This window comes from Vigna angularis, chromosome 9 (assembly GCF_016808095.1).
Source record: "Vigna angularis cultivar LongXiaoDou No.4 chromosome 9, ASM1680809v1, whole genome shotgun sequence".
In the NCBI taxonomy this organism is placed as follows: domain Eukaryota; kingdom Viridiplantae; phylum Streptophyta; class Magnoliopsida; order Fabales; family Fabaceae; genus Vigna; species Vigna angularis.
Window position 1 is genome coordinate 20,801,066 of NC_068978.1, and position 21,622 is coordinate 20,822,687.

Sequence of the window (21,622 nt, forward strand, 5' to 3'; positions counted from 1 at the left end):
TGCCCCATTGAGCGAATGGCCATGGCGACGCAATCGTATGCAAGGTATGAGGAGGCAGGTGGGTGTCATTGGTGTGCGCTTGGCAGCTGAGGCATCTTTTGATGAACGTCTTCGTGTGTGCTTCCATGGTCGGCTAGTAGTACCCTGCTCTCGTCACCCGGGCTTTCAAAGCCCGCCATCCGGTGTGAAAACCACAGATGCCGTTGTGGAGTTCGTCCATCACATAGCGTGCTTCTTCCTTCCCTAAGCACTTGAGAAGGGGGTGGAGAACCCTCTCCTGTACAAGTTGTCCCCCACTAGTAGGTAGCGGGCGATCCTCTTTGCTTCGCTCGGTTTGACGGGTCGTCCGTCATCCTGTCGGGACATTATTTCTCTGATCTCAGACCGCTAGTCCTTCTCCTCGCTTGATACCGCCAGGTGTAAGGACCGTGCGTCTTTTATAAAAGAAGGAGATGGAGGGAGGTGACAGCTGCACGTTCGTGATGGGAGAGGGGCTCCACATCCAGCGAGGAATTGGGAAAAGAAGGGAGCAGCTGCACGTTTGAATAAAATGGAGGAGGCGCACGTTCAACAAAAGTGGGCAGCAACAGTTGGTGGTGGGTCTCTCCAACTTGAGTGCTCCAGCTAGACTTGGCACTGAGGAATGGAAGGAACGACTGAGGTTCGTCCAGCTGGCACAGTGCATGCTTCTTCTTTCCCTTTAAGAGAAGAAACCATGAATTGAAGGGGTTGGGTTCTGCATCTGGAGGAGTTAGAGAGCTTGCTGCAAGATCTGGGAGAGGAGAAGTAGAGAACTTTTGGAGTTGGAAGGAGATCCGCACACTGCATTTCAAGATTCAAGGAAGTCTTCAAGAGGTAAGGGGAGCTAGATCTTTTGTTTGATTGTTGAAATATACTGTATTTGATGCAAATCTGGGCAATTTGGGGATGAAAAATGGGGTTTGTACGTTTTCTGGAAATCTGGTGCGATCTGCAGAATCTGCAGAACGCGCATTCGTCCAAAATGGCTCGACCAATTAGTGGTCGGCCAAAATATGTTGAGCGTTCGGTTTTGTGTTCAACGAACGTCAGCGTTCGTCCTTCAATCTGAGTGTAGCGTTCGGTCTTTGTGAAATTGTAATATTAAACGTTCGGTTCTGGTGTTCTAAGGTATCGAGCGTTCGCGTTCGTCCTTAGTTAGAAATGTCTTAAACGTTCGGTTTTGTGTTATCCTGTACGAGCGTTAGCGTTCGTTCTTGAGTTAGTAAAATATTAGACGTTCGTCAAAATATTACCCAGAGATGCTAGGCGTTCGTTTCTAATTTGGAACCGTAATAATCCTGAGCGTTCGGTCTTAAGGTGGAAATTCTTAGGGTTCGATGATGAGCGTTCGGTATTAATATGATATTCCTAGGTTTGGAGTTTAAACGGTCGGTTTTGATGTAATTATGATAATAAGCGTTCGGTTTTGAGTTGGTAGTCTCAACTGGTGATTTTGAGCGTTCGGTCTTAAATTAGATGATTACGAGTGAATCTTGAGCGTTCGGTTTTGTTGTAATACTGATTATATGCGTTCATCCCAAATTGTTGTTTTCAGGAAGTGATCTTGAACGTTGGTTTTGATGTATTAGTGATTGTAGTCGTGTGTTTAAATTGGTATTCCTAGGTTTGGATTATGAGCGTTCGGTCATGGTTTAATTCTCGCTTGTGAGCGTTCGATTTTAATTTGGAGTCTTAAGTTTTAATCATAAGCGTTAGTTCTTGGATTTTTGTGATTGTGAGCGTTCGGCCATAATTGGATATTATAAAATTGAAATCTTTAACGATTGGCCTTAGTATATTAGTGAGTATGAGCGATCGTTCTTAACTTAGTATTTTCGGGTAGTTATGTTGAGCGTTCGGTTTTCATTTAATAGTCTTAAGTTTAGATCTTGAGCGTTCGGTCCTGTTCTGTTGAGCGTTCGGTCTTGTTCTAGTGAGCGTTCGATTTTGATAAGGCATTCTCAGGCTTCGATCGTAAGCGTTTGGTATTAATGATAGATAACGTTCGGTTTTGCTAATGTTTATTCCCAGTTAGTGGTTCGTAGCGAACGTTCGGTATTTGATGATGATTGATCTTTGAACGTTCATCCAGACATTGTACGATTTTAGTGAGGTGTTCGGTTATAACGTTCGGTTGGGAAATGTTCAATCCAGTGGGATGTTCGGTTTTAGCGTTCGACTGAATTTTGGAGGCGTTCGGTTTTAGCGTTCGGTCTGATGGTATTAGATTTGATAGCGTCCGTCAAAGAGTGTTCGGCAGGGTTGGTAATTAACGAACGTCCAAATAGTGTTCGGCCTGGTGGTTGGAAATTAGTGTTTGTTCAGTAACGTTCGTCCATGGTGTTCGGTGAATAGCGCTCGCCCGAATAGTATTCTACAAATTGTGTGTGTATTTACCTTGCATAGTGTTAGGGAGTGCCAGCAGACTATGCGAGTGTAAAAATGAGTCGTGTGTATTTACCTTGCATAGTGTTGGGGAGTGCCAGCAGACTATGCGAGTGTAAAGATGAGTCGTGTGTATTTACCTTGCATAGTATTGGGGAGTGCCAGCAGACTATGCGAGTGTAAAGATGAGTCGTGTGTATTTACCTTGCATAGTGTTGGGGAGTGACAGCAGACTATGCGAGTGTAAAGATGAGTCGTGTGTATTTACCTTGCATAGTGTTGGGGAGTGCCAGCAGACTATGCGAGTGTAAAGATGAGTCGTGTGTATTTACCTTGCATAGTGTTGGGGAGTGCCAGCAGACTATGCGAGTGTAAAGATGAGTCGTGTGTATTTACCTTGCATAGTGTTGGGGAGTGCCAGCAGACTATGCGAGTGTAAAGATGAGTCGTGTGTATTTACCTTGCATAGTGTTGGGGAGTGCCAGTAGAACTAAGCGAGCGTAAAGATGTGTGAGTTGTGGTTTAACAAGCTTGTTTTAATTGTTCCTTTATATGTATCTATGTATGATGACATGAATTAACTGTATTACATGTATAACATGCTTTTTATATCCAGCTCACCCTTGCATCATTTGTGTTGTGTGCTGTTTGGGGTATGTTTCTTTGGCGATGATCATCCACTTGGATGGGAGCAGATGTTGTCGAGGCGATTCCTTTGGAGCAAGAGTTGGAGGTTGCTGATGTTGCGGAGTAGTCTTCTTAGGAATTCCCTGATTGAACACTCGTAGTGATCAATCCTTTCAATTGTTTAAGTTTAAATTTTTAATCCTTTTATTTGGATGACTATAATTTCGCACTTAAATTACACGTCATATTCTGACTGTTCTCTTTATTTGTATGCTGATGTGGCCCAATTTAACTTGTTAGCCGTTGCTAGGACTCGGGTTCAATTCCCAAATCCCCGGAAACGGCGCCAAAAACTCGTTAGCTCAAAAAGACTTGTTGGGCTCGATTTCGGCAAGTGCACCGAATCGTTCAAGTAATAAACCGGTAAGACCGGGTATCGTTTTCCCAAGAGACTCGTAATACTAGAGAATTGTGCGATTAACAACTCACATAGACTCAAGAACATAACATCAATTTACAGAACAAGTGCAGAAATGTAAATTCATACATAATTACAAGGTTGGACTTTGGTATTGAAGACACTTGGAAATGGAAAAGACTAGAAATGATATGAAATTACATTGCTAAGGCTAGTTTTCACCAATGCACTCTTGTGTATGACCAATTTCGTCTCCTCTCTATCAATTTACTAAAGTCAATCCACTAAAACACTCTAGCCCTAATTCCTTAGGTGAAAGAGCCTAGGTTTTCCTAATCAAATCCCAATTCCTTGGCAATCTAACAAGCAAAACCCGCATTAAAGAGCTGGGATCTAAGACAACATGTGAATCATCTTCCATTCCTAGAATCAATGACCCACAAGGACTCCTATTTCAGTTCAAGGTTTCATCTTACGTTCCCATAATCCATAAAACCCCAAAATCAAGTCATGAACGTTCCCATTACATGCAAGCTTTAAGATCGGAAACAAGAATACTAGCAATTGATAGAAAAGGCATATATATATTCAAATCATTCAACAATTACACAAGAATTCAAAGGCTACAACTAATCCCAACAAGATGGGTTTGGTTCTCCATTTCCATGGAGAACCCTAAAGCTTACAAAATGGCCATGGAAGAAGATGAAGAACCTAAGAGGAAGAAGGGAGTGTTCCCACGAACCCTAGCAGCCCTCCAAGCTCTCCTCTGAGTGAAATCGCGCCTCCAAAGATCCAAAGACCATAACCCCATCGCGTTTCTGGGTTAAATAAGCTGGATCTGACACATCAGCAAAAGTCGCGCCCGGGCGCGAGCCTCTCGGAAAAAGTCACGCCTGGGCGCCCCATTTCTCACGCCCGGGCGCAAGCTTCTCACAAAAAGTCGCGCCCGGGCGCCCCTTTTTCACGCCCGGGCGCGACCAGCACACAAAACTGGCACCTGGTCACTTTTCTGTGCAGAAACTGGCCCTGGTGCAGTCGCGCTTGGGCGCCCCTCAGCCAGGGGGGGCCCGGGCCTGACTTTTCAGCACTGCTTCATTTTCACTTTTTCTGCAGATCTGCTCGCTTCTAGTGGTTGGTTCAGCCTTAGACATTGTTGGAGAGTCTTCCAAGCTCATTTTTAGCTACAAAATAAGGGATTATTGATGAAAGTACATCAAAGTAGCCAAAAACACAATTATTTAGAAAATAAGACAAAACAAGAGGATTAAGCAAGTTATAAGTAAGAAAGGAGTTGATTTTGCCATTAAAATGATGCTTAAAATATGGTATAATTTAGCATTATCATATGCTGACGTCTACATTATATAATAGTGGTTATTATATAATCGGGACGTTACACCAGGCACTCGATTGAGGGTTGGAGCAGTACTTGACGTACGACAGTCGTTAACTGCCCCTTCTCTTTTCTCGAGCTGAGCTTGGATAGCATATCCTCCCGGGTATTCTCTTCCCTCGGGATGTGTTGGATGTCGACCTTGTCGAATGATCTTGCCAATTCCGTTGCGCGATGGAAGTATCGCAACAACTGTTCTTCTTTCACCTGGAAGTCACCATTCATCTGGTCGACGACCAGTTGGAAATCCGTCCAACAGGTGATCCTCCTCGCCCCCATGTCTCTTGCCAACTCTAGGCCGGCGACCAGGGCTTCGTATTCAGCTTGATTATTAGAGACTTTGAACTTGAATATCAAGGAATGCTCCAACAGGAATCTGTTAGGGCCCTTCAACACTATGTCGGCCCCGCTGATCGACCTACCGGATGCCCCGTCCACGTATAAACTCCACTCGTCTTGGTTGGTGGGGGGTAACTCGGCTGCGAAATCTGCTAAGTGCTGGCCCTTGACCGACTCTCTCGGTTCGTATCGCAAGCCGAACTTTGACAGTTCTACTGCCCATGCCACCATGCGCCCCGCCATGTTTGGTTTCCTAAGGATTTTGGAGATGGGGAAATCGGTTCTGACGATCACTTGGTGACTTTGAAAATATCGTCAGAGCCTTCTTGACACATTTAGCAAAGCCAACGCAACCTTCTCCACTTGCTGATAGTGAGTTTCTGCATCTAGGAGAGTGTGGCTTACAAAGTACACCAGCCTTGGTTAGGGTCGTTCCTGCATCAACACGGCGCTGATGGCCGACTCTGACACGCCCAGGAAGACATGTAGATCTTCTCCCGACACAGGGCGGTTCATTACGGGCGGATTAAGCAGGATGGTCTTGACGTCCTGAAATGCTTGTTCGCACTCGGCGTCCCATGCGGAGCCGACTCCCTTCTTTTTCTTCCGCAGAACGGGTTTGACTCTCTCGGCCAGCTTTAGGATGAATCGTGACAATGTTGTAAGTCGACCGACGAGCCTTTGGACTTCTTTAAGGGTGGCTGAGCTTTGCATCTCCAATACTGCCTCACACTTGTCGAGATTAGCCTCAATCCCTCTAAACGTAAGCATGAAGCTTAGGAATTTTTCGGCGGCTACCCCGAATGTGCACTTGGGTGGGTTCAGTTGCATCCCGAACTTCCTAACTTGGCGAAAGACTTCCTCCAGGTCCCTCACGTGGCCAATGTCATCCGCCGAACGGACGACCATGTCGTCCACGTAAACGTCCATGCATCTGTCAATTTGTTCCCTAAAGATCTGGTCCATTAATCGTTGATAAGTGGCCCAGGCGTTCTTCAAGCCGAAGGCATTACCTCATAACAGAAGTTCGCCCTCTCCGTGATGAAGGTCGTCTTATCTCGGTCTGGTTCGTACATCGGAATCTGATTATACCAAGAATAAGCGTCCAAGAAGCTCAACATCCGATGTCCGGAGGCGCCGTCCACCAACACGTCTATGCTCGGCAGGGGGTGAGAGTCCTTTGGACAGGCCTTGTTGAAATCGGTGTAGTCGGTGCACATGCGTCACTTCCTACTGGTCTTTTTTACCATTACCACGTTGGCTAACCAGGTGGTGTAGGTGACTTCCCTGACAAAGCCTGCTTCCTTCAGCTTTCCCACCTCCTCTTCGACGGCTTTCATCTTCTCCTCGCCCATTCGTTGCTTCTTTTGTGCCACCGGACGAGCCTCCTTGAACAGTGCCAACTTATGGGACATGACAGAGAAGTGGATCCCCGGCATGTTAGCCGCCATCCATGCGAACAGGTCTCTATTCTTCCACAGGAGCGACATAAGCTCCTCCTCTACTCCGGGCTCCAAACCCCGCGCCATGGTAGTCGTTTGAGAAGAATCCTTCCCTATTTTGGATGCGTTGGGTCTCTCCCATAGGTTCCAACCGGTCTTCTGTGTTCGTCCTTGGATCGAGGTCGGCCATGGCCACTTTGGATTCGGTCGCCCTCCTTTTCCCTTGTCGGGTATAAAGCTTTAGACCAGCGGCGTAACATTCTCGGGCCGTCTTTTGATCTGCTCGGACAGTGCATATGGTTCCCTTATCGAAGGGGTATTTCATTATAAGGTGGGGGTAGACACGATTGCTTCGAACACATTAAGGCATGGCTGGCCTAACAGCACGTTGTATGAGGTATTTGCTTCTACCAGCAAATACCGAACCCTCTTTTCCTCGCTGGACCGCCCGGTCCCCAACCTCGTACGCAACTCTATGTAGCCTTTGGTGTCAACCCTTTCCCCAGCGAAGCCCACTATCTGCCCGTTGTAAGGGACGATGAGGTCCTCTGATATATCTATCTGTTGGAAAGTTTTCCAGTAGAGGATGTTCACCGAACTTCCCTGATTGACCAAGACTTTGTTGACGTCGTACCGGGCGATTTCTGTCGTTATAACCATTGGATCATCCTGGTCGGGGTCGGGGGCGTGGAAGTTGCCATCCGAGAACATGATGGGCGGCATCGTGCGACGGGGCTTGTCCACTGAGTGCACGGACTGCAGGGCCCGTACGTGACGCTTCCGAGCGGACAAAGATGATCCTCCCCCGGCGAAGCCAACCGAGATGGTATTAATGTGCCCCCGCAGGTGACGTTCGCGGCTTCTGTTGCGGCTTCTGCTTCGTCGTCGTTCCGAGCGGGGGCGCTCAGCCCGATCGTTCTTAGACCTGTCGGTCCTATACGCTGGCCTTTGGGTGGGTCGCTCTACGGGTGCTTGAGGGCGATCGTCCCGAATGTACTTCTTGAGCTTCTCCACCTGGATCAACTCTTCAATTTATTCTTTGAGGGTCACACACTCTTCGGTGGTGTGGCCCATGTTCTTGTGGTAGGCGCAGTGTTTGCTCTCGTCCACTCCTGATGGAGTAGGCCGCTTTAAAGGTTCGGGAAGCAAATTCGCGCTTAGTGCCTCTCGGAGGATCTTCTCCCTTGGGGCGTTCAAGGGAGTATACTGCTGAAAACGGGGTCCTCGCCGTGGTTCCTTCTGCTTGAACCTGCCCGGCTTTCCTGCCGAAGCGCCTGACCTTCCCGCATCCGCCCATTCTCCCTAAGCTCCTGGGTCTCCTTCTTGTATGATAACTTCATCTCTTCCACCTGATCTTATCCGCCGCACGCTCCCTCAATTCTTCCATAGTTTCGGGAGCCTGTCGGTAGACGCTATCTTTAAAGGGTCCGGGCTTGAGCGGCGGGAGGATATAATGGAGGGCGAGCTCCAGGCTTAATGCCTTCACTCGCTGGACGGTCTTCTGGAATCGGTCCATAAACGCTCTCATCGTTTCTTCCTTACCTTGCTTCAGGGTGACCAACTCGAACACGGTCAGGTCCTGCGCGCTGTTGGCCGCGAACTGCTGGTTAAACAGTCGTTTTAGCCCGGCAAAGTTCTCTGTGGAATTGGGGGGTAGAGAGTTAAACCATTCAAGTGCTTCGTCTTCCAATGACAATGAAAACGTCCGGCACCAGATAGCGCCGTTGCCTGTCCTGAACGCCATCGCGTTTGAGAGTCTTGATGTGGGCCTCGGGATCCGTGGTCCCGTCATACATCTTGAATTGTGGTGCAAAGAACTGTTCCGAAATCTGAACATTCATTATGTTTTGGGCAAAAGGAAGCAATAGTATAGATGAAGGCTCTGGCTTCACCATCATCCGCCTATCTTCGACAGCGCTCTCCGCGTGCACTGATTTGGCCTTATTCCCTTCGGCCTCGGACTCCGTCGCCTCCAAGTTCTGTCGCGTTCGCTATTGGGTTCCGTGCAATCCTCCGTGGCGGCCTTTCCCTTCTCCTTTGCCCGCTCGTCCTCCCCTTCCTTTTCGACGATCTCCCGGGCTATCCGGGCCTCACAATCGGCCTTGACAGTCGTCAATTCGTCTTCGTAACGCTGTTGCAACTCGTCCATCTTTTGTTGTAACATTTTGATCATCTCAATCGGGTCGTCCATGCTCATGTTTCTCGTGGTCACCATTGGATTTTTAAAACTACACGGCTCCACGGTGGGCGCCAAATGTTTCGGATGTGAGGGGCTGCGTCGTCCAATGTCTCCACGTCCTTCTCTACTCGTACTCCGTATGTCCAGCCCTCCGTCCTCGCTCCACAATTTCCTTCTCAGTGTGCGGGTGGGAGACCTGTGAAAGATTCTTCGATGCCAAATTCAGTTTGAGAGCAATGGCTTTCTCTATCAAACAGTAATAAATGCGTAGTAAAAGCAACCACTCTACCACTCACCCTGGATCTGTATTTATAGTTTTTGCTATCGGCTTGGGATTAGTGAAAAGTTAATCATGGCCCAAATTCAGCCCAATAGCTTTTAACCACTACTTACCTTAAACCTGGTTAATTAGCGACGTGGCCGGCCGGGCTCCCGAAGTTTGGTCTTTCGACTGGGGGTTTGGTCTTTCGACTGGCCGACCCATGTAGATAGTCTGAATAGTTGGTGGTATTGTTGGGTTGCTTCGTGTGAGCTACTGTTCATTCGGATGGCAAGCGGCAAGGTTGCATGATCATGGACGTACGGGCGTGATTTTGGATGTACGGGCGTCCAGCTTACCGCGCCCAACCCTTCGTGATGGTAAGCAGAAGGGTAGTGTGTTTGGTCCATTGTGCTTACGTGGACGTCCGGCCTATTTGGCGTCCAGTCCCTACTGGAACAATAATAAATAATTTTAGATTATTTATAGTCAATTCAACCAAGGTACACTCTCAATTAAATTTTATTATGTCTAATTATATCTATTTATTTGTCTCCTTACTAATAAAAATTTTAATCAATCAAAGTAAAGTTTTGACTAATTTTAATTAAAGTGATCACCTTTAGTCCAAATAAAGTCTCAATTATTGATAAAAACTCATTTAATCAACTTAAAGATTTTAAATTAAATCAAAGTAAAGTCTTAATTGAATTTAAAAAACTTCAACTCATATGATTAACACGCATATAGATTTAAAAACCTTAGCTAATTAGCTAAAATGTAAAATCATTACTTTTTATTTGATTCCGAAACAAAACATATAGATAAATTCAAGAATAATAAAAACACTAGTAAAAAAAAGGATTTTACCTCGCGCATTTGACATTGGTTTAGCTAACCGAAGCAAAAAATGACGCGGTGACATTTTTGTATTTTTCATAAACGTATACGCCTCGGTTCAAAAAGAACTGATGCCTAAAACTAGGGCGGTGGCATTTTTGTAATTATCACAAACGTATATGCCTCGGTTCAAAATGAACTGATGCCTAAAACTGGCGCAGTGACATTTTTGTAATTATTGCAAATGTTTATTACCTTGGTTGTTTAAAGAACCGAGGCATAAAATAGCTGAAATTTTTATTTTTTATTTTTTTGAGAGAGTTTAGGCATCGATTCTTTATAGAACCGAGGCCGTAGACCATTGTTGCCTCGGTTAAAAATAATAATCGAGGTAATAACATGTGTTTAGGGTTAAATTTTGTGAACAGAGACATAAGTTGCGTCGTTCCTCTCTTTTCTCACATTTTCTCCTACGCCGTTGTGGAGAGGATGGAGGCGTGCAACTCTCGCCCATGGATGACAACTTAAGGAATTCACGATTGAAGCTCATGGTTATGCTTGCGAGGAAGAAAATAACTCATCCATGTTAATGTAGGTAGGCGCCATGAAAAGGATTTGCGATTTCTGAGTTTGGTTTCTACGTCAATTGTTTTTTTGATTCTATGTGCAGGTTGGGATGGAGAAGATTGAATCAAGGAGGCATGATTTGTTTTCTAGTTGCGCCAATTGAGGAGGACGAACTCACGAAGAAATCATGAATCGCAGCAGTGTCGTTCAAATTGGTGGTTCGGTTGTGGTTCTTTTTTGGTGGTTTGGTTGCGGAGCGGAAAGGAAAAACATCATTGTCATTCAAAAATTGTAACCTTGGGGTTCTATTAAATTAGGTTTCTGAAATTGGGAAATCTTGGGTCTCTATTACGATCTCGGGTTGGAATTTTCTAGTTGTGCGAGCGAGTCCTGTGAAAAAGGGCGCGGATGGAGGCTGCCATGCGTGTAACGACTGTTGGCGTTGGTAGCTCCAACTAATATTGTCCCACTTACTGCTTCGGTTCAGTACGAACCGAATCCTAAAGTCTGGAAAAAAAAAATACGCTACTGCCTCGGTTAGCTAAGAACCGAGGCATAATCCTACCTCATTTTGTTTCGGTTCATAACCGAGGCATAAAGTCTACCCCTTTTTACTTCGCTTGTATATGTCTCGGTTGCAGAACTGGTGCCTATAAGAAAAAATAATCGCTGTCCTTTTTCCTTACAGCACTAGTGAAAAATATAGAAATTATTTTAATCTAACCTTAAAATCAATAATAAAATTATAATGGAATCAACTATAGAAGTTTAGCCTTCTATGAAATCAAAATAATATCGAAATAGAAGAATAAAGCATGGAGAGAGAACGAAATTAGACCCCCCAAAGGGTTTCTAAGCTCCTTCTTTTGTTTTCCCTTGGTCTCTATATATAGGAATTGATCAAACTTTTTTGTTGTTGGAACCCATTTCAAATAATGTAATATCTCCTAAATAATTAACAGATTTGATTAGTTTTAAAAGTATTTGACAAATATTTTTTGTTGAAAATTTAAGATATAATTAAATTAATGATATCTAATAAATTATCAACAACTAAACTTTGTCCAAATTTCCAATTCAGCCCTTCGAATCACACGGTCTAGATTTGTGGACAAATTTTGAGGCACTCTTATGTTCAGATATCATTATTTAAATTTTAACCTTTCTTATTTGATCAGCTGTAACAAAACTTTGGTTGACCCTTTGACTATCCAGTGAGGGCTTACCACATGGTAGCTCCCTCTTTCTCTCAAAATTAAGGTTGCTTTCAAGTGGTTGATGATATAAAGAAGATGAAGGTTGAAGATGATATTGATGTGTCATCATCTGCTTGTACAAAAATAGTGTATAACGTCACACATTCAACGTCCAATAACATATCAGCCAACGTTAACAATGACAGGTGACATTGTGGTAAATAAATGCTAGACGTCGTTTAACACCACAAACCGGCGTCTAAAACAAAATGACGTCAAACCATACATAAGCTCGACGTTAAACAATGAACTTAGTAATTCAATTTATTCCAGTGATTATATGAACTTTTTTCCTTGAATGAGGGAGTTCCTTTATCATTTGTGGTGTTTAGGGCCTCAAGAAAGACCTTACTTAATTCAATTCTTGAGGCCAAAGCCAACATAGGTTGTTTTGCTTGTGTTTTTTTGGTGTTTTTTTTTCATTTTTTGAGTTGGAGGAGTGAGTTTATTGATCATTAATGGTGTTTAGTGCATCAATGAACACCTTAACTCATTTAATTGTGAAGAAAAAATGTCACAGAGGTGATTTTAACAAAGTTATGTGAAGTCCTTCAACATTAGAGGGCAACTTAGGCCTTCGAAATTGATTAGAGGAGTCTTGTAATTGATTACCAAAGACATATGGTGGTCCAACAAGAGAGAAAGAAGAGAGAAGGGAGAGAAGGAAAATGAAAATGGAAGAGAGAGAAACAAAATCAAAATAGAAAACAGGGAGGCAATAAATTCAAGATAAAAAAGAGAGAATGAAAATAAAAAGCCTTTTGCTTTTCCACATCAACATTTTAAAAAATAAACAGGCCAATAGATTGTGACCATTGTTAAAATGTTTTTAACGGAAAGTTGTTGACATGATCCAAAATTAAATTGAAACAATTTTTTTCCTTGGATTATTTCCATCCCATCAAATCATTCGTTACCCAACACAATAAAATGGAGTAGCTTTGCAAACCTTTTGTTTTTTCCTCAAACGTTACCATGATCACTCTTAAGGACAAGTTTGTACGCAAACATTCTTCCAATCTCTTATAAAATTGTAGTAAAAGAAGGCTCATTGTAATGAGTTCAAGAAAGAATGGATAATAAGATTACTCAAAATGTTATTGTGGTCCCTTTGTACTCGTTAAAGACTTTAACAAACAGAAAAAAGGTTAATTGTCTCGATGGTGAACGTTGAATCGGAAAAATACACCGCCGCAATAAAGCTAATAACGTCTTCATGTCGGCGATGATAAAACAAAAGGGAAAGGGATCGTTTCAATCGCAAGAGGTTCAATTGTCGAAAATGATGGTGGTATAACAAAAGAGGAAGGATAAAGAAGGAAGACAAGGAAAATAAAAATGGAAGAGGGAGAAACAAAATCAAAATGGAAAACAAGGAGAGAACTTAAATTCAAAAGAAAGAGAGAAAACGAAAATAAAAAACCTTTTCTTTTTCCATGTCAACATTTAAAAATAAAAAAATAAAGGCCAATAGATTGTTATCGTTGTTAAAATATCATGATTCAAAATTAAATTAGATTGGCAAACCTTGTGTTTTACTTAATCGTTAACATGATCACTTCTATGGAAGAGTCTATCAAGGATAAAGTTGTATGCAAACATTCTTCAGATTTCTTACAAAATTATAGTAAAAGAATGCTGGTTGTATTGAGTTTTGGTAATAAGATTACTCAAAATGTTACCGCGGTCACTTTGCACTTGTGAAAGACTTTCACGCAACCCCGTGTACAGCATACACACCCCTCTCCCGACGATTACTTTGTGCTAAATGGACGTAGAACACCCTACTTTAGTGCTTGAACTCGCTACAAAGACTAAGGAGAAGAGATGAGACGAAGAAAGCACACATTGGAGACTCTGTTCTGAAGTTTTATCTCCCTATCTATATCAGACTCCCTCTACTAAAAAGGAAAAATAAAAACTTTGACTTAACCCCCTTTGTTTCTGGTGAAAGGGACCGAGGGAAACTCTTGCTGCTACCGCTCGGAAACACTCCTCCTTCACCGATCGATCCTTCTCGCTTCCTTTTTACCTCCTGACTCTTCCTCTCTCAACGCCAAAGTGGGGTGACCTGCAGGAAAACAATCTGACGCTCAAGTCCGAATTTATCTCCGCAAGTCTAGTGAAACATTAGAAAAATCAGACCTTACCTCATTAATCAATTGTTATTTATAAGGTTTCAAGGAATATCATCTATTAATTTACCTCTTAATGACGATCAATGCTCACCTTAATTGCTCGACAATGACTATTACATCATTAATTATGCATTCATGGACATTCACAAGTTGTCTCCAACCAACAGCTGGATAGTTCGCGAGTATTACCCAGGCATCCGACCGGGAATGATCGTCTTCCATCACCCTTACGTACCCGGTCGGTCTGATTAATGCTTCCATCGTCCCTGGACAATCGGTCTAACCTACTTGGTAGCAACTAAGCATGTCCGGTCGGTCTAACCTACTTGGTAGTAACACAAGTCCCCCAAGCCCTAGCAAAAAGTATTTTTGTGTAGGGTTTTGAAGTGGTTTCCAATCGGTTCACATCTTCTCTTATTAAGGCCCTCAACCGTGTTGTCGACTTTTGCAAGGGCAGGAAGTCGTAGAGTCACGACTGTTAAATTTAGGCGGGAAAGGCGAAAAGGAACCGTCAGATCACCTAAACCGTCAAATTTTTCTACAAATGAACTATCGGATCGCCCACACCATTAGATCTTTCTGCGTTTGACGCTCCAGATTTGCTTGGTGAATCGCTTTTTATCTTGTATAAATAGCCCCGCTTTTGCCCTAATTTTTTAGTCCTTTCTTCTCGTCGTCATTACTGTCTCGTGCTCATCCTCCTCATCTTCATCCTTTCTTAGGTAATCATGTCTTCTGATATCTCCGATGAAAAGGGCAGGGGGTACGCCGACAATGAGGTTAGTACTTCGTCTTCCTCCTCGGGTGCCATTGCTGGTCAGGGTGTTGTGGCTTCCCCTTCAAGGAACTCCTCCGATCTTCTAGCGGATAGCGATGCTCCTGAGGAAGTCGCCAATCACGTGGACTCCTCTGGCGCTTGGGACGGTAAACCTAGAGTTTGGCCTGTTGTCCCTGGTTATGATTAGATTCTCCATGAGGTTAGGCAAATCTCTTCCTCCTTCCACCATCATCGCCCATTTAGGGAGTTGATCAGTAATATCTGTCTGGTAAAGGCTGCTGAAGACGCTAGACATTTAAAACTAGTTGTTTGCCAAATGACCGAGCGCGTATGCCACGATCGGGGGAATTACCCCACTGACTTCTTCTACGCTTATGCTACCATGTTTAAAGATTTAAAAGTTCTTCTTCCTTTTTCGGACTTCCAAATGGGCGTTCTGAGGGAGCTTAATGTGGCTCCTACTCAGCTGCATCCGAACGACTTGGCATTTATGCAAGCATTCTCCGCCATTTGTACCGGCTTAGCCCTTTGCCTGACTCCTTGGGCTTTCCTTTACTTTTTTCACGTACAGCCTCACCCGACCAAACCTTGGGTTTCCCTTCGCACGATCGGGAATAGACATCTGTTGTCCCTCTTCAACAGCTCGTACAAGGACATTAAAGGGCACTTCTTTAAAGTCGTGCCTTTGGAAACTGGGTATCAAAGTTTCTGTTTCCCGGACGGGCGGGCTAAGTTTCCCTTCTATTGGACCAACAACCCGAAGAAGGTTATTTCCTGGCCCAAGCCACGGATGACACCCGAGGATTTGGACTTAATAAATCAACTATGTCAGCTGCCTCCCAAGTCCTCTTGTCGCGCTCTGATCGGCTTTCTGAACAACAAAAATCTTCCTTCTAATGTGTTCGGTAAGTTATTTATGACCGCCATTTGTTGAGCAGCCATTTGGAACTTATCTAAATTTATTTTTGATGTGTAGATTACTTGTCCAAGATGGATCCAGCCAGAAGCAGCACCTTCGCCCGCCTGTTCGCCCAGAGGGGATGTAAGGAAAACATGAGGGGGCTCATCCCACGCCCCGACTATTGTCGTCGTTCCTGCGACATCCCTACCAATCCAAAAGGCACCACCTCCTTTGCTCGCTGCTGAAGTCCCGTTGCCCAAATCCACTCGTCGCCCTGCCGACAAGGCTCCTCAGTCGGAGCCTATTCCAAAGAAGAAGGGAAAACGGAAGGTCGTTCGGGAATCTTTTGCCGAATCCAAACGTGCTAAGAGGACTCTGCCCGACGGTCCTCCCCTCTCTGGGCCGTTGAGTCCCAACTCGTGGGTGGTGAAGCGCATCCACTTTCATCTTTTCGCTGAGGAGAAGGCTCTAGTCAGCGGGATGACCGAGGAGGAGGCCTCCAACATGGCTATGGAGTTGGCTGCTCGGTCTACAATGTGTTTAGCTTATATCGCTCAAAAGAGAGCCTCGACTTCTACAGAGCTTCAGGCTCTTCAAGAGAAGTACGTTGCCTCCGTGAAGTCCAATCAAGACTTGACCCTCCGCCTGGCCGAGATAGAAAGGATAGCGGACAAGGACAAGAAAAAAGCCAACACTCTGCTGGCCGAGGAACGCGCTGCTCAACGCCGTATGCAACGGTCTTTTGACGATTTAAAGCTTGACCTCCAAAATGCAACTACCTCGAATAAAGACTTGATGGCGAAGAGGGAGGGCCTGTTGGCCGATCGGGACTCGCTTCGAGATCGAGTGTTGAAACTAGAGGCAGACAACAAATTTTTGGGCGATGAAGTGGTGAATGAGCATTTACTTAGTTTCAAGAAAGCGCTTGCCCAGTGTAACCTACTTTTTCAAATTTCGACCGAAGTCCCTCTTCTGGACGTGAGCATGATGGTGTTGGACGGGAGATTAGTTCAGATCCATGCTCCACCTTCACTTGTGGCCGCTCGGACTCCCGTTGAGGTGATCGAGGAGACCGGCGGGGTTGATGTCCAACCTTAGGCCTTTTAGCTATAAAATTTTGTTGCTTTTTTACCTTTGTACCTTATAATAGACTTATTTTGAATGAATGCATGCTTGTCGAGCATTTATTTCGGATGCATACGCTTCATACTTAATTTCACGCTTTATTTCTCAAGTCTTTCAACAACATACCTTGATTGCCGCTCGATTTTAGGTCTTAGGAGCTCTCTCGGAGCGTTCCCTAAGACAAGGGTGAGAGTTCATGAAAGAAATCTGCCTCACCCGCTCGCTTTAAGTCTTAGGAGCTCTCTTGAAGCGTGCCCTGAGACAAAGGTAAGAGTTCACGAAAGAAATCTGCCTCACCCGCTCGGTTTAGGTCTTAGGAGCTCTTTGGAAGCATGCCCTAAGACCAAGGTGAGAGTTCACGAAAGAAATATGTCTCACCCGCTCAGTTTAGGTCTTAGGAGCTCTCTAGAAGCGTGCCCTAATACCAAGGTGAGAGTTCGCGAAAGAAATCTGCCTCACCCACTCGGTTTAGGTGTTAGGAGCTCTTTGGAAGCGTGCCCTAAGACCAAGGTGAGAGTTCACGAAAGAAATATGTCTCACCCACTCAGTTTAGGTCTTAGGAGCTCTCTAGAAGCATGCCCTAATACCAAGGTGAGAGTTCGCGAAAGAAATCTGCCTCACCCGCTCGGTTTAGGTCTTAGGAGCTCTCTAGAAGCGTGTCCTAAGACCATGGTGAGAGTTCACAAAAGAAATCTGCCTCACCTGCTCGGTTTAGGTCTTAGGAGCTCTTTAGAAGCGTGCCCTAAGACTAAGGTGAGAGTTCACGAAAGAAATCTGCCTCAGCTGCTCGGCTGCTATGACATGATGAAATTTTCATAATATATGATGAAAACCATAGTATTATTGATATACGATAAAAATTACAAAGTCATTTCTTAGCTGAAGTAAAACTTTAAATGTGACGCATTCCATGTACTAGGTACAACCTTTCCCGTCGGATACTCCAAACGGTATGCTCTGTTCTTTAAGTTTTCGACCACTCTGAAGGGACCTTTCCAATTTGCAGCTAGTTTCCCAGCCGCCCGGTTTCGTCGGGCTTCCGCCATTTTTCTCCACACTAGATCTCCTTCAACAAATTGCGGGGTTTCACTTTGGTGTTGTAACGTCTCGCAAGAAGTCTTTAATGGGCCTCCACTCGAATCATTGCAACCTCTTTTTGTTCATCTAAGGTGTCTAACTCCACTCGGAGCTCATCATTGTTATTCTGCAAACTTTGAATCCCCCTTCTAATGGTAGGTTCCCCTACCTCTACCGGTAACATAGCATTCGTTCCATATGTAAGGTTGAACGAGGTTTCTCTAGTGGTACCGTGCGGTGTGCAATGGTATCCCCAAAGGACTTCTTGAAGCTCATCCACCCAAGCTCCCTTAGCACTTCCCAACCTTTTCTTTAGCTCCGCGACAATGACTTTATTGGCTGCTTCCACCTATCTGTTCGTCTGTGGATGCTCGACCGAGCTTGTTACATGTTTAATTCTCAGCCTTTTATAAAAATCCCACAATCGTTTATCAATGAATTACCGCCCATTGTCTGTAACTATTGTTTTGGGGATTCCAAATCGGCAAATGAGTGTCCACACAAACTTTTGAACCCTCGTCCCAGTGATTGTTGCGAGCGGCTCTGCTTCTACCCCCTTGGTGAAATAATCAATTGCTACTAGCAAGAATTTCTTCTGAGCTCGGCCTATTGGAAACGGTCCCACAATATCTATTCCCCATTGTGCGAACGGCCAAGGAAATATTAGACTGTGTAACTCTATCGGCGGTAAATTGAGGTTCTTGCCATTCTCTTGACACTTCAAACATTTCTGCACAAAGATCTTGCAGTCCTTCTCTACCGTCGGCCAAAAATAATCTGCTCTTATCACCTTCGCTCGCTGCCTAGTATGCATTCCACATGCCTTTTCGTGCAGCTCCCTCATAATATATTCGGCTTCCTCTGTGGATACGCATTTTAACAAAGGTAAAGAGAACCCTCTTTTGTAAAGATCGTCCCCTAACAGTAAGAACCGAGCGGCTTTCTTGGCTTCAACCACTCGGATATGCGAGCCGTTCTTCTGCTTCTGAATGGTCTCTCTGATGTCCTTCCTCCAATCAGGTTTATTGGAAATATCGTGGACCGACAAGCACTCCACGGAAGGACTCATCATAACTTGCCTTATGACGGAGAATAATTTATCCTTCCCCTTGTTATTGGCTAGTTAGGATAAAATATCCGCCCTAGTATTCTGCTCTCTGGGCATATGCTTAAATTCCAACGTCCAGAATTGTTTTACCAAATCCTTTGTCTTATGATAATAACGGAGTAGTTGATCATCTTTGGTTTGGAAACTCCCATTCAGTTGTCCTACCACCAGTTGGGAGTCGGTTCGGCATTTGACTGAAACCGCTTTTAAGTCCTTAGCCAATTCAAGTTCGGCTATCACCGCTTCGTGCTTAGCCTGGTTGTTGCTTATTTTGAACCGGAAAATAATTGTCTGTTCAACGACAAAGTCGTCCGGTCCCTCCAAAACGATTCCTGCTCCTCCCCCGAACCGCTCGGATGAACCATCCACATAAAGGGTCCATGCTCGAAAGCATTCTTCTTCCCAAGGTAATTCGACCGTAAAATCGGCCAAGTGTTGTCCTCGCACTGGCCCTCGTTGCTCAAATTGTAACCCAAATTCAAATAACTCTACTAACCAACCTACTATACTCCTTGCCAAGTCTGGTTTTCGTAGAAGTTTTGCGATCAGGTTATCCATTCTCACCACCACTTGGTGACTTTGGAAGTACGGCCTTAGGCACCGAGCTGCCATCACTAGGGCCAAAGCAACCTTCTCTATCCGCTTGTACCTTATTTCAGCGGCCTGTAACGTCTTGCTAACGAAGTACACGAGTTTAAACTCGGGTTGCTCTTGAACCAAAGTTGAGCTGACCGTGTCCTTCGAAATTGCCAGGAATAACTGTAATGCGTGCTTTGGATCTGGTCACCCCATGACTAGCGGACCTACTAGTATGCTCTTTACCTCGTCGAAGGCTTGCTCACACTGGTCATCCTAATTAGTATCCGCACTTTTCTTCGTGATTCTCACAATCGGCTTTATCCGCTCGGCCAGCTTTGGAATAAAGCGTTATAGGGAAGTCAACCGTCCTACCAACCTCTGAACCTCCTTCAAATTCTGAGGGCTCCTCATCTCAAGTATCATCTTGCACTTGTTAGGGTTCGCCTCTATTCCTCTAGTCGTTAGTAAAAAACCTAGGAATTTTCCTACTGGTACACCGAAAGTGCATTTCGCCGGATTAAGGCGCATATTATACTTTCGCACTTGATTATAGACTTCCGCCAGATCACCCACATGATCTTCTACTGAACGACTTCTTACCACCATGTCGTCCACGTAGACCTCCATGCATCTACCTATCTGACTGGAAAAGACCCTATCCATCAACCGTTGGTAGGTAGTCCCCGCATTCTTTAAACCGAACGACATAACCTCATAACAATAGTTAGACCGCTCGGTGATGAAGGTCGTTTTATCACTGTCTGGAGGAAACATGGGAATTTGATTGTATCCCGAATATGCATCCAGGAAACTTAACACTTGGAACCCTGATGGCCCATCCACTAACGCATCAATACTTGGTAATGGATAAGAGTCCTTGGGGCAAGCTTTTTCAGGTCCGTGAAGTTCGTGCACATTCTCCACTACTCGTTCGACTTTTTCACCATCACAACGTTCGCCAGTCATGTTGTATACTTGATCTCGTGGATGAAGTTTGCTTCCACTAATTTCTTTACCTCAGCTGCCACCGCCAGTCTCTTTTCTTCCCCCAATCTTCTCTTCTTCTGAGCCACCGGTTGGGCTTCTTTAAACAACGCCAACTTATGCGACATAATCCTTGGGTGGATTCCTAGCATATCGGCTGCAGTCCAGGAAAACAAATTCTTGTTTTTCTTCAACTCCGCTCCTATCGACCTGGCTTGTTCCTCCTCCAACTCACTTTTGATGGTAGTAACATGTTTCTCCTTAAGCCCGAGGCTGAAAGGCCTTGTTTCACCCATTAGTTCCATCCGATCATCGGTATTAGTTCTCGGATCTAAGTCCGCCATGGCTACCTCTGAGCGTCTTCTCCTTTGCCGGTTTGGTGGGTCAGATGAGGATGGCTGAACCTTCAACCCTGCCACATAACATTCTCTAGCAATCCTCTGATCAGACCGAACGGTGCAAGTGATCCCACTATCTGATGGAAACTTAAGTGTGAGGTGGGGTGTGGAAACAATCGTCCCGAATGCATTTAATCACGGTCGGCCCAGCAACACATTGTACGATGTGTTCGCTTCTACCAGCAAAAACCTGGTCTTCAGCTCCTTATTTCGCTCGGTTCCCAAGCAAGTTCTTAAATCCACATATTCTCTTGTATCCACCCTTTCTTCCGAAAATCCTATTATTTGCTCGTTATACGGAGCTATCAGATCCTCGAATAAATCCATCTGTTGGAATGTCTTCCAGTAAAGGATATTAACAGAACTTCCTTGATCCACCAACACCTTTCCTATGCTGTACCGAGCAATAACGGTTGTTATTACCATCGGATTGTCTTGATCAGGATCAAGAGCATGAAAATCTTCATCGGTGAACGTGATTGGCGGCATGGAGCGCTTCCTCACATCTACCCGGTGATGACTCTTTAACTCCCTCAGGTTTCTCTTCCTATCCGATGCCGAGGACCCTCCAGCAAAACCTCCAGAGATAGTATTTATCGTGCCGCACAATTATCGATCATGGCTGCGACTTCTACTCCGCCTACGATTTGGGCTTCTATCATCTCTTCTATCACTTCGTTCCATCCTAGCCCTCCTAGGGGAACTTCTCGTCCTCCGGTCCTCCTTAACAAACTTTTTCAGGTAACCCGCCCGGATCAGCTCCTCCACTTTATCTCTCAACACCGTGCAGTCTTCGGTGCTATGT

General features: G+C 44.8%; 1 protein-coding gene across 1 annotated transcript; it reads right to left on the reverse strand.

Annotated features, from left to right (window-relative positions):
• Nucleotides 1–7,964: 7,964 nt before the first annotated feature.
• LOC108346635 (uncharacterized) lies at nt 7,965–8,372 on the reverse strand. The gene has a single exon (XM_017585696.1). It carries the CDS (start codon nt 8,370–8,372, stop codon nt 7,965–7,967), a length of 408 nt encoding a protein of 135 aa, XP_017441185.1.
• Nucleotides 8,373–21,622: the final 13,250 nt, after the last annotated feature.